Below are 13,869 nucleotides of genomic sequence, written 5' to 3'. Positions count from 1 at the left end.
AGCTGCTGGAGTCTTCTGTGGATTCTCAGGCTTCTGTGGAAAAGAAATTTGGCGTGTCAACATTGTAGTTGTCTTGCCTCGTGAAAGGTAAAGAAACAATTGACTCCTATTTCAAATGACGAGTTTTAACAATTACAGGTACTGCAGCACTGTATTCCTTCTGGTGTCATTCGATTTCTTATCATTTAGAAATAACAAACAAGAGGAAAGCTAAAAGGAAAGCTATCTGAGCCACAGTTTGGGTTGCATATTTCTGTATTTTTGTCCCCCTCTCTTTAGGAGAACCACTGTTTACGTATCAAAATCCTGGGTGACTGTTATTACTGTGTGTCTGGACTGCCAGAGGCCCGGGCTGACCATGCACACTGCTGTGTGGAGATGGGAGTGGACATGATCGAAGCTATCTCGTGAGTAACACCGCACAGTGCAGCTCACACAGAACAGAGTGAACCGTTAGTACAGTGCAGTGCAGCTCACACAGAGCAGAGTGAACCGTTAGTACAGTGCAGCTCACACAGAGCAGAGTGAACCGTTAGCACAGTGCAGTGCAGCTCACACAGAGCAGAGTGAACCGTTAGCACAGTGCAGTGCAGCTCACACAGAGCAGAGTGAACCGTTAACACAGTGCAGTCCAGCTCACACAGAGCAGAGTGAACCGTTAACACAGTGCAGTGTACAGCAGCTCACAAGTCAAGTCTGTGTGACAGTCACACCATTGAGTCCCTCTTTGCCAGTCTCAATGGTGAAGTCACTGGAAATGCTGTGAATGTCATTGTAACACTCCTGTGGTTCCTCCCAGGCTGGTGCGGGAGGTGACGGGCGTGAATGTGAACATGCGGGTTGGCATTCACAGCGGCCGCGTGCACTGCGGGGTGCTGGGCCTGCGCAAGTGGCAGTTTGACGTCTGGTCCAATGATGTCACCCTGGCCAACCAGATGGAAGCTGGAGGCAAAGCTGGGTGAGTCGTGGGTTCTTTATGGCAAATGCAATACTGCTGATTACAACACAGAAACCAGGCTTACTCAATTGCATGTTGAGCCATCCCAGGCTTTAACCCACCGCTGAAACATGAATGATGTAGGATAAAATGCACAGGGTCGTCAGAGAGTACGTTTACCACGGCAGTGGTATGGTGCATTGATGTGATAAACTTACTTTCTAATCACCCTGTACTATATCTGTAACTGCCATTTCTTGTGTGTGATGTTCTAATAATTAAGCTCAGCTAGATGACGCTGATTAGACCAATGTAAATATGTTGTGGTGTAAAATGATTTAACCTGGGAAAACATTTTGGTCACTTTTAGCCGCATCCACATAACAAAAGCCACCCTCAACTACCTGACTGGGGATTATGAAGTGGAGCCTGGTTTCGGAGGCGAGCGGAATGCTTACCTAAAGGAAAACAACATAGAAACCTACCTCATTGTGGGCTGCACTGAGAAGCGGGTAACTATTCCTGTCCTAGCTATAGAAACCTACCTCATTGTGGGCTGCACTGAGAAGCGGGTAACTATTCCTGTCCTAGCTATAGAAACCTACCTCATTGTGGGCTGCACTGAGAAGCGGGTAACTATTCCTGTCCTAGCTATAGAAACCTACCTCATTGTGGGCTGCACTGAGAAGCGGGTAACTATTCCTGTCCTAGCTATAGAAACCTACCTCATTGTGGGCTGCACTGAGAAGCGGGTAACTATTCGTTTCCTAGATACTGGCTGTGCTCCTAGATTCTTCTTATTTTTTCTTATTCAAATTAATTTATTGATTTAATCTGGATAGAACCTTGTTCAATGTTTAAAGTCACCCACTCAGAATAAAGCTAGTTCATATAGGTGACGAACAGTCCTTACAAGATATTTAATATACAGTAGAAATGTACATAGTCTTCTCTACCTGTAAATGTATTCATTGCTGTAGTGACTTGAGATCCTGTCATGGGATGCTGTGCTGCACACACACTCTATTACTGTACATTGCTCCTAAAGCAATAACTACAATATAAAGCTTTAATGAAGTTCTTAACACTGCCAACACACTTGCAATGGATACCCATGTAGAGAGCTGAATGGGCTTGTCAGCCAAATACAACACCTTCTAATCCACCTTGTAATCACAGCCTTGTATACACTAGCAATTCAATGTATGTACTGTAATCTGTCCCTGAGGATTTAAACATCTAGTTTTGACCCAGCCTATAGCATAGCATAGGATAGCATAGGATCAGATAGGATAGCATAGCGTAGCATAACATGGCATAGGATAGGATCAGATAGGATAGCATAGGATAGGATCAGATTGGATAGCATATCATACATAGAATCAGATAGGATAGACTAGAATAGCATAGGATAGGATAGCATAGGATAGGTAGGGTGACCACCCATCCCTAATTTGGAGGAACAGTCCCGAAATGTAAAGATCAAGTTCCGGTCCCGGGCTTAATGCCTCCGGGACAGCATTTGTCCCAAATTCCTAGACACAGTGCAATCAGAGCAAAGCCTCGCTCCTCCCCATCATTTCGCAATGCCTTATGCAACCCCAGAATGATTGACATGTTGTACAGCCAATCTAAGACATACTACATAAGAACATAAGAACATAAGAAAGTTTGCAAATGAGAGGAGGCCATTCGGCCCATCTTGCTTGTTTGGTTGTTAGTAGCTTATTGATCCCAGAATCTCATCAAGCAGCTTCTTGAAGGATCCCAGGGTGTCAGCTTCAACAACATTACTGGGGAGTTGGTTCCAGACCTTCACAATTCTCTGTGTAAAAAAAGTGCCTCCTATTTTCTGTTCTGAATGCCCCTTTATCTAATCTCCATTTGTGACCCCTGGTCCTTGTTTCTTTTTTCAGGTCGAAAAAGTTCCCTGGGTCGATATTGTCAATACCTTTTAGAATTTTGAATGTTTGAATCAGATCGCCGCGTAGTCTTCTTTGTTCAAGACTGAATAGATTCAATTCTTTTAGCCTGTCTGCATACGACATGCCTTTTAAACCCGGGATAATTCTGGTCACTCTTCTTTGCACTTTCTAGAGCAGCAATATCCTTTTTGTAACGAGGTGACCAGAACTCAACACAATATTCTAGGTGAGGTCTTGCTAGTGCATTGTAAAGTTTTGACATTACTTCCCTTGATTTAAATTCAACACTTTTTACAACATGTCCGAGCATCTTGTTGGCCTTTTTTGTAGCTTCCCCACATTGTCTAGATGAAGACATTTCTGAGTCAACATAAACTCCTAGGTCGTTTTCATAGATTCCTTCTTCAATTTCAATATCTCCCATATGATATTTAGAATGCACATTTTTATTGCCTGTGTGCAGTACCTTACACTTTTCTCTATTAAATTTAATTAAATTTAATTTGCCATGTGTCTGCCCAATTCTGAATGCTGTCTAGATAATTTTGAATGACCTTTTCTGCTGGAACAGTGTTTGCCACTCCTCCTATTTTTGTGTTGTCTGCAAATTTAACAAGTTTGCTTACTATACCAGAATCTAAGTCATTAATGTAGATTAGTAATAGCAGAGGACCTAATACTGATCCCTGTGGTACACCACTGGTTACCTCACTCCATTTTGAGGCTGTCTTACTTGAGTTGTTGCCCTTGTTTTTATGTGGTCTCCCTTCTGTTTTTATAGTTTAAATGCTTCTGAACCTCCTCAAGGATCCTTTCTACTACTATAATCTCACTGTCATGTGACTTGTTACAGTCACGTCACATGTTCCCCAACGGCCTGACACTGATTTGCTTTGGCGACAGCAAAAAACAGAAAATGTGTATAATATTATTTTAATTTCAAGCAGGACCGATTTTTCTTTGTTACGTGAAATGGCTGACTCTAAAAGTCAAAGTGACAGCACCGATAGGGATACGTCAGTAAAGGAAGAAGGTGTACCATCTATGACAACAAAAAGTATGCGTCTGTGCAGATTCAGAGAGGAATGGGTTATAATGATCACACACGTGGATTAGGAAAAGTGCAAATGATTCAACAAGAGGTTTTTGTACATTATGTAGAAAAGATTTTGGAATTGGACATGGAGGTGAAAACGATACTAAGAAGCATTCAAAGTGAGATGGACACAACGCAAATGTTGTTACTGATACCAGGTGTTCTGTAGACCTGGTAAAAGCTGAATTAGGGATAGGTACTTTACCTAGATTGCTCCAGTAAAAACCCAACTGTACAAATGGGTAATTGTATGTAAATAATGTGATATCTTGTAACAATTGTAAGTCGCCCTGGATAAGGGCGTCTGCTAAGAAATAAATAATAATAATAAAAATAAACTACTGGCTCACTTGCCTTGAGTTCTACCGATTTGTCGGTTCAAATGCCAAACTCTTGGAATCTGTAAGATCTAATAGGCAGTACAAATTCAAATTTAAATAACTTTGCTAATCCAGATGGACTTGTAAAACATTTTTTTTTTAAATTATTATTATTGTTATTTATTTCTTAGCCGACACCCTTATCCAGGACGACTTACAATTGTTACAAGATAGCACATTAATTTTGACATACAATTACCCATTTATACAGTGGGGTTTTTACTGGAGCAATCTAGGTAAAGTACCTTGCTCAAGGGTACAGCAGCAGTGTCCCCACCGGGATTTGAACCCACGACTGCTGCCCATATTAGTGCAGGACAGTTACACTAGCCGCTTTGGTTTATAGACATGAAATCGTTACAAATCGTTGTTGTATAGGATTGTCTGTTTGACCTTGTAAATGTATCTTGCAAAGTGGAGGATTGAAGGGTTAATAAATGTGCAGTGAAGAGCAAGACAGGTTGGTAAATTGATATTTCATTTTTATTAAACATACATCCTTTTGTGTACGTCTTGAAACAATAATGTAGAAGCACTTTGTCTGAACTCAGCGGATGCAGGAGTACCCTGTTTAAATAAAACCCTTTCACTAAATTAGCCCTGTTTTATATCAAAACTTGGAACCAGATGTACCTTATTTAACCTGGGACTTTCCGGTAGTTGGTGTTTCATATCCACAGTTTCCATGGGTACTCCAGCATGGCAGTATTCACAGCACTTCATCCTGTCAGTTTAACACTTAGGTCATGCACCTTGAATGTGAAGGAGATCATTTGTTACCAGGGCTTGGCTGTGCATTAGAGTTGGGGTAATTTATTTATATGTATATGTACACTCTTCTTTACTCTTACATTCTGAAAGTTCACAGCTGGGGATGTCAGTCATGTGTTCAGACTTGACAATCTTCATGCAAATCCATGTTTGTGCCAAGCTGGTAACAAAGTCATGTTGGCAATGGTTTCATTTACATTAGTAATAATTGTAATGCTATACAAGTGGCACCTGTACGTGACTCAGAAATGTCCCACCTTTTGTGCTGCAGAAAGAAGATAAAGCGACAATAGCCAAGATGAACAGGCAGCGCACCAACTCCATTGGACACAACGCTTCCCACTGGTGCTCGGACCGGCCCTTCTACAACCATCTGGGCACCAACCAGGTCTCCAAGGAGATGAAAAGGATGGTAAGCGAGCCTCTAACGGCAGCTGCGCTTTTCCACCCATACCCTCAGCTGGTAGGGTTTTGTGTTTCTTCATCAAGCCACATTAAAGGGGAGATAACAATGCTTTAAAAACATGCACTTTCTTATCTCTCATTCCTCCCAATCACTGGGCTGTAGTTTAGTTGAACAGTTATGAAACTGAAAACTGCATCTCTCTTTGCTACACACATGATCTTCATTGGTGTCAGAGGAGAACCTGATATCTGCAATGTGGCGGGGGGGGGTCAGGATAAACACAGGCAACACAAATATAATGTCGAGGGAGGAGGGGAGGGAGGAGGAGAGGGAGGGAGGAGGGAAGGGGGAGGGGAGGGGAGGGAGGAGGGAAGGGGGAGGGGAGGGGAGGGAGGAGGGAAGGGGGAGGAGAGGGAGGAGGAGGGGAGGAGGGGGAGGAGGAGGGGAGGGAGGGGAAGGGGAAGGGGAAGGGGAAGGGGAAAGCAGGAGGGGGGAGGGGGAGGCAGAGGATGTAATTTATGAAAAGGGTAGAAAATTCCTGTCTTTCTTCATATCAGCTGGGTTGTATCCTCCATATAGCTGATCTTTTTTTATTGCCTCTTATTGGAGCCATGCTTCTTATCCCAATTATACTGCAATTCCAAGGAGAACAGAAGTATTAAATACTGTGCCATTGCTTTGTATGACATCAGTAGGGATTTTAATCAGTGAGCATGACATTGTAATTACCATTTGCTTTCACTTGCGCTGGGCTTCATGTTTTTTTCATCGTTGTGGCAAGTTATAGACAATAAATTGAATTACAGATAAGTTGGTTACAGTAGTACATGGTTTCTTGTTATTTACAGAAAGGTTTTTTGTTCACTGCTAATTGTGTGTGGCTTGGGTTTCATATGGCTCAGATTAGGGGTGTCTTGACATTTCAGAAGTAAAATGAATCTGAAGGTCGTTGCTCCCTTTATCATCCTGGCACCTGTACTTCCAGACAGAGCCACAAATGGTCAAATGGTCACTTTTTGTAGTTGTAATTTTGTATTGACAGCTGTAGCAGTGTTTTTACAGCCGGTTTGTTTGTTAGAAATATGTTTTTGCTTGTGCAGTATTGGGCATGCAGAACAAAGTTACCGGTAACTATGCAGAATTGTGTAAAATCCTACTTCCATAATCTAAACATTGTCAGTAACAAAAAAAGCTATTATTGGCATTAGATTTTCAGCCTGTGACTGTTTTATATCAATGGTACGATGAGCCACAGAATTGTGTTTGTCTCTCAATTACTGATGCTGATGACCTCACACGGACTGGAACATGCCCTAAATGTTCAAACTGGAGATGAGAAACTGTGGTTACAAAAACTGCACACCCAGGCACTTGAATAACGTTTTTGTACATGGTCAGTGCAGACATGGAGGGTGCAGACATGGAGGGTGCAGACATGGACTTGCAGACATGGAGGGTGCAGACATGGACTTGCAGACATGGACGGTGCAGACATGGACGGCACATAATGATGCCCCAGTGACTGGCTTGACAATTCACAGCTCACTTCCAGAAATTCATTACTTGACTTTCGAGACAGTATACAATGTACAGCACTGTAGCTATACAGTATATATTTAGCATACAGCATATACAGGCTTGTTGAAGTGGCTACACCAGCCCTCTCCACGTCTCTTATAAGTGTTTATATATTAAAGCTTAGTAAGTTCTTTTGGAAATGTTCTGTTCCTCCAGAGCTAGTGCCTTCATGCTTTATAGACAACAAATAATTATATCTTAAAAGAATTCCAGCCTGACAGCTGTAGCCTCTCTGCAGATCAGTGCTTGTCACGCTCTGTTCAATCCCCCAGACTTGCATGACTCAGCCAGCAAAGTTCACCTTCTACTGCATGCTGTGCATTCCCTCTGTGCACTGCATTGCCTTATCAACCGTTAACCCTGTAACCCAGCTGGACCTGTCTGGTAACACTTCTGCTAACTGTTCATCTTGGCTTATGCCAAGCATATGATATGGCAATACCAGAACAGTTGAAGGTTTTGCAGTGGGCTCAGTTTCAGAGAGCTTGGACTGCCCTCAGGAGTTTCTTAATTTACATGAACTATTTTATCCTTGGAATGATATGGCCTGTTGAAGAACAGACTGTTCATGGAGTCTTTGCTGTTAATTATATAGTAGGTGCAAAATTCAGACTGAAGTACCAGATATGAAGATTTGCTGGAGACCAGGAGGCATCCGAAACCAAAGTGAGTAGCCAGCGTACAGTACGTGTTGCTCTAGTTGATGTATCGATTGCAGAATTGTTCCTGTCTGAGATTTGGGGTTACTTGCCTTCATGTTGGGGAGAGCTCTGTCCTGTGACTTTTACTCTTGACGTTCAGGATCAGATTCAATTTTTCTCTGCTGATGGAAAGTGAGGCAGTAAGTTTTGATAATGGCACAGTCCCATATTTCTATGTACTGTGTATAAAGATATTACGTGTGTATGAGGTCTGTACAAGTGAACACAACTTGAAGGTCAATGTCTATCAAAAGACTTTGTTTTGAAAAGAACAACACTGCATATTACACTGAGTCAAAATCTTGTCCATCAATCATGTCAAATTTTACTGCATGTTTATGTCAAAAGCTTTTTATAGAAGCTTTTAGAAAGTAGAGCGGTTGTGCCAGAAATCTCTGTGTAATGAAAAGTGTTTGAAACTAGGAACCGGTTCTGGCTTTTTTCACTTTGGTCTTTAGAAGATAACAGTCATAACATGCTAATCATATGCATTGAAATGACTCTGTTGTTGAATTAAACAAACCCACTGATAAGAAGGCTCTGGTGGCAGCCCGTGGAGGCAGTGCCATTCACAAGGCAGGCTGTAACACACTGCACGCAAAAACACAGTGACTCAACAAAAACCAGAATCATATGTTAACATATGGTTTGTTGTTTTCTGATTCATTGTTTGCTGCTTCATTATTTGCTGGTTCATTGTTTGCTGGTTTGTTGTTTGCTGCTTCATTGTTTGCTGCTTCATTGTTTGCTGCTTCATTGTTTGCTGGTTCATTGTTTGCTGGTTTGTTGTTTGCTGCTTCATTGTTTGCTGCTTCATTGTTTGCTGCTTCATTGTTTGCTGGTTTGTTGTTTTCTGATTCATTGTTTGCTGCTTCATTGTTTGCTGGTTCATTGTTTGCTGGTTTGTTGTTTGCTGCTTCATTGTTTGCTGGTTCATTGTTTGCTGCTTCATTGTTTGCTGGTTTGTTGTTTTCTGATTCATTATTTGCTGGTTCATTGTTTGCTGGTTTGTTGTTTTCTGATTCATTGTTTGCTGCTTCATTATTTGCTGGTTCATTGTTTGCTGGTTTGTTGTTTGCTGCTTCATTATTTGCTGCTTCATTGTTTGCTGCTTCATTATTTGCTGGTTCATTGTTTGCTGGTTTGTTGTTTTCTGATTCATTGTTTGCTGCTTCATTATTTGCTGGTTCATTGTTTGCTGGTTTGTTGTTTTCTGATTTCATTATTTGCTTCTTCATTGTTTGCTGCTTCATTGTTTGCTGCTTCATTATTTGCTGGTTCATTATTTGCTGCTTCATTATTTGCTGCTTCATTGTTTGCTGCTTCATTATTTGCTGCTTCATTGTTTGCTGGTTTGTTGTTTGCTGCTTCATTATTTGCTGCTTCATTGTTTGCTGCTTCATTATTTGCTGGTTCATTGTTTGCTGGTTTGTTGTTTTCTGATTCATTATTTGCTGGTTTGTTGTTTTGCTGGTTTGTTGTTTGCTGCTTCGTTGTTTGCTGCTTCGTTGTTTGCTGGTTTGTTGTTTGCTGCTTCGTTGTTTGCTGGTTCATTATTTGCTGGTTCATTGTTTGCTGCTTCGTTGTTTGCTGGTTCATTGTTTGCTGGTTCATCATTTGCTTCATTATTCAACAATCGGTGTTTTTTTTTTTAATGGACCATGTTATCACAGTAAAGCCCCCAGTGTAACGCAGCTATCAGCTAAATCTCATTGTTCCACTCTCCTCAGTGAAGGCCCCGGTTCTTGCAGTTTTCTTTTGCCCCAGGAGTTGGCAGCCTTTTTATTTTATTTGTATTTATTTCTGTATTTGTTTTATGTTTTTATTTTTATTTTTTTTCGAATAGACACATGACGTTTGCTTTACAATTCTGCAGGAAGAGGCTAAAAGAGAAGTACAGTGAATATTTACAGATGTAAGAACTTTAGGACAATGCTAACTTGAGTTCAGTACATGCACTAAAAATGGATTTATAGTAATGGGTGCACATACTAAAGGGCGAATTTATATGAAGGCCAAACTTCAAAAAGAAAAAAAATCCAATGAGAAATACCTGCAGCAGCTCAACCCTTCGCTTCAGCATAGAGTCTCCTTGGAGCAGTCTAGCATCTGACAAATTGAGCTGGAAACCTGAACTCCATAACCATTTATAGAGCTTGTTATAAACAAAAGAAAACTCATGTCTTTTAGATTCAAGGTCTGTCCATCGGTATTGCTGATGCATCTCTCTCTCTCCCTCCCTCCCTCCTCCCTCTCTCTCTCTCTCTCCCTCCCTCTCTCTCTCCCCCCCTCCCCCTCCTTCTCTTTCTCTCTCTCTCTCTCTCTCTCTCCCTCCCTCCTCCCTATCTCTCTCTCTCTAGGGATTTGAAGATCCCAAGGACAAGTAAGTGAAATTTCTCATCCTCTCCTGTGAATTATGGTGAATGGGCGATGCCTGCTGATAAATTAAAATGACACAGGGTGATTTTGAAGTTTTAACCCAACCCCATGCCTCAGTTCCTGCTGATTTAAATTCAATTGGATGTACAGTCACTAATGAACTGCATTTAAAGGTTACACCTCCTTAAGAAGAATTTTGTTTGTGTTTTGAAAGCCAAGCAGGGCCTCGGCTGCTGTGGGGCTATGATGGCGTGTGAAACCTCACAGTACATCCACCCCCAGTCCCTGATCAACCACACTGTCACTCAAGTACATTCAAAATCACTTCATGCCAATCTACTCTGACTATGTTGTTAATCAAAGGCTATTAAATAAAGTGAATGACAAGTAGCTGTGTACGTGCTGCTCTCCTAACAGCCTCCTTATACAGACAGTATAGCTGTGTACGTGCTGCTCTCCTAACAGCCTCCTTATACAGACAGTGTAGCTGTGTACGTGCTGCTCTCCTAACAACCTCCTTATACACACAGTGTAGCTGTGTACGTGCTGCTCTCCTAACAACCTCCTTATACACACAGTGTAGCTGTGTACGTGCTGCTCTCCTAACAGCCTCCTTATACACACAGTATAGCTGTGTACGTGCTGCTGTCCTAACAGCCTCCTTATACACACAGTATAGCTGTGTACGTGCTGCTCTCCTAACAGCCTCCTTATACACACAGTATAGCTGTGTACATGCTGCTCTCCTAACAGCCTCCTTATATCGACAGTATAGCTGTGTACGTGCTGCTCTCCTAACAGCCTCCTTATACACACAGTATAGCTGTGTACGTGCTGCTATCCTAACAGCCTCCTTATATCGACAGTATAGCTGTGTACGTGCTGCTATCCTAACAGCCTCTTTATACAGACAGTATAGCTGTGTACATGCTGCTCTCCTAACAGCCTCCTTATACAGACAGTATAGCTGTGTACATGCTGCTCTCCTAACAACCTCCTTATACACACAGTATAGCTGTGTACGTGCTGCTCTCCTAACAGCCTCCTTATATCGACAGTATAGCTGTGTACGTGCTGCTCTCCTAACAGCCTCCTTATACAGACAGTAGAAAGGTCTGGCATCAGAAGTAAGTTGGAGTGTGAGGAGTGATGGATTCCATTAAACAGGTTCCAGCTCTGACCCATACTGTTTCCCTGTTCTGTGACATTACAGGGGGCTATTTTCATGATCTAAATAGCGCCATCTTTTAACTCTGTATTAATCCTCCTGGTGTTTTCCTCCTGGGTTGATTTATTGATTGATTGATTTGTTAATATTATTACATGCAATTTAAAATACAGTAAAATGAATCCAGCTCTTAGTTAGTAGATATTTGAACCCCAGAAGAGAGTTCACATTTAATATTCTGTATTACAACATTTACAAGACAAATATACACTACAAATATACACTACATACACATTTATTTTGTCCTTATTAGTGCTTTCTTCTTTTAGTCATACTTCCCTGATGCATGAAGCAGCGTTATGCACCCTGTGTGTATGAATGAGAAGCTTAGTGTTTGGTGGCGGTGATAGATTGGTACTTGTAATGATTTGAAACGAGAAACACTCGTGTGGTTTACTGTATAACAACACCAAGTGGACAGCAAGCAGAAGCACCGCCATAAATATGAACTGTACTGTAATTTAGAGAATAATACAATTACCCAACTGCCAGCTGCTGAATCTTTCACTTGTAAGGGGCCCGTTAATACAATAGGAAAACTGTGGGGCCAATATCAACAAAACATCCGTTATGTACTACTGTGTGGGGGTGTCTGCAACCTTGAACATGACTGAAACAACCCCAAAATAAACTGACCACATACAAAATAATATAGACAGCATTCAGAACTGGGCAGACACATGCCAAATGACATTTAATAGAGAAAAGTGTAAGGTACTGCATGCAGGCAATAAAAATGTGCATTATAAATATCATATGGGAGATAGTGAAATTGAAGAAGGAATCTATGAAAAAGACCTAGGTGTTTATGTTGACTCAGAAATGTCTTCATCTAGACAATGTGGGGAAGCTACAAAAAAGGCCAACAAGATGCTCGGATATATTGTGAGAAGTGCTGAATTTAAATCAAGGGAAGTAATGTTAAAACTCTACAATGCATTAGTAAGACCTCACCTAAAATATTGTGTTCAGTTCTGGTCACCTCGTTACAAAAAGGATATTGCTGCTCTAGAAAGTGCAAAGAAGAGTGACCAGAATTATCCCGGGTTTAAAAGGCATGTCGTATGCAGACAGGCTAAAAGAATTGAATCTATTCAGTCTTGAACAAAGAAGAACTACGCGGTGATCTGATTCAAACATTCAAAATTCTAAAAGGTATTGACAATATCGACCCAGGGAACTTTTTCGACCTGAAAAAAGAAACAAGGACCAGGGGTCACAAATGGAGATTAGATAAAGGGGCATTCAGAACAGAAAATAGGAGGCACTTTTTTACACAGAGAATTATGAGGGTCTGGAACCAACTCCCCAGTAATGTTGTTGAAGCTGACACCCTGGGATCCTTCAAGAAGCTGCTTGATGAGATTCTGGGATCAATAAGCTACTAACAACCAAACAAGCAAGATGGGCTGAATGGCCTCCTCTCTTTACGTTCTTATGTTCTTAATACAGTCCAATACAATCCAATACAATACAGAGTGCTGTACAAAGTTAAAAACAAAACAGCATACACTGTACCAAAGAGATGGTGTCAGCTTCCCTTACTGGTTCTCATTTTGATGACAGTTTCCTGTCAAGCTGCAGTGGCTAATATGTGGATGGAAATGTCTACATTTTTTATTTATTTTGTTATCAGATGAACTCATAATTTAACATCAGTGTTATTATACCAGTCTTCTAAAGCCCCCTACTTAAATGAGAATACCCAGCAGCTGTCTTTTCTGCTCAACTTATATTGGAGTGCTCGAGGGGCTGATGATGGTCAGGTAGATGAAAGGACTCGGAGTGCTCGAGGGGCTGATGATGGTCAGGTAGATGAAAGGACACGGAGTGCTCGAGGGGCTGATGATGGTCAGGTAGATGAAAGGACTCGGAGTGCTCGAGGGGCTGATGATGGTCAGGTAGATGAAAGGACTCGGAGTGCTCGAGGGGCTGATGATGGTCAGGTAGATGAAAGGACTCGGAGTGCTCGAGGGGCTGATGATGGTCAGGTAGATGAAAGGACTCGGAGTGCTCGAGGGGCTGATGATGGTCAGGTAGATGAAAGGACTCGGAGTGCTCGAGGGGCTGATGATGGTCAGGTAGATGAAAGGACTCGGAGTGCTCGAGGGGCTGATGATGGTCAGGTAGATGAAAGGACTCGGAGTGCTCGAGGGGCTGATGATGGTCAGGTAGATGAAAGGACTCTGACTTGTGAAAGTGTATAGCTGTAACTTTAGAAGTAAGACGTACCTGCTGTGTTTAAAGGAAATCCCGTCTTGTGTTATCTAGGCATTTCATTTTCAGAAACACGCAGGAAAGCATGAACCCCGAGGACGAGGTGGACGAGTTCCTCGGCCGCGCCATCGACGCCAGAAGCATTGATCGCTTGCGCTCTGAGCACGTCAAGAAGTTTCTCCTGACGTTCAGGGAGCCGGACCTGGAGAAAAAGGTCAGTGTGAATGCATTCAGAACAGCTCGTACAGGGT

General features: G+C 41.9%; 1 protein-coding gene across 2 annotated transcripts in view; it reads left to right on the top strand.

The window, feature by feature from the left end:
• LOC117426957 (adenylate cyclase type 5) overlaps nt 1–13,869 on the top strand; it is a 68,059-nt gene that overhangs the window by 39,781 nt on the left and 14,409 nt on the right. The window contains exons 5-10 of one of the 2 annotated variants that reach the window (XM_059034128.1): nt 280–407; nt 800–958; nt 1,308–1,449; nt 5,381–5,521; nt 10,155–10,177; nt 13,688–13,832. In XM_059034128.1, the coding sequence (XP_058890111.1) occupies nt 280–407; nt 800–958; nt 1,308–1,449; nt 5,381–5,521; nt 10,155–10,177; nt 13,688–13,832 (738 nt within the window). Of the gene's footprint in view, nt 1–279; nt 408–799; nt 959–1,307; nt 1,450–5,380; nt 5,522–10,154; nt 10,178–13,672; nt 13,833–13,869 lie in introns of both variants that reach the window. The other variant, XM_059034127.1, reaches the window with a different exon arrangement.

The sequence above is a fragment of the Acipenser ruthenus genome, chromosome 11 (assembly GCF_902713425.1).
Source record: "Acipenser ruthenus chromosome 11, fAciRut3.2 maternal haplotype, whole genome shotgun sequence".
Taxonomy (NCBI): domain Eukaryota; kingdom Metazoa; phylum Chordata; class Actinopteri; order Acipenseriformes; family Acipenseridae; genus Acipenser; species Acipenser ruthenus.
The sequence above is the reverse complement of the archived record's forward strand: the minus strand, read 5'-3'. Positions and strand labels throughout refer to the sequence as shown.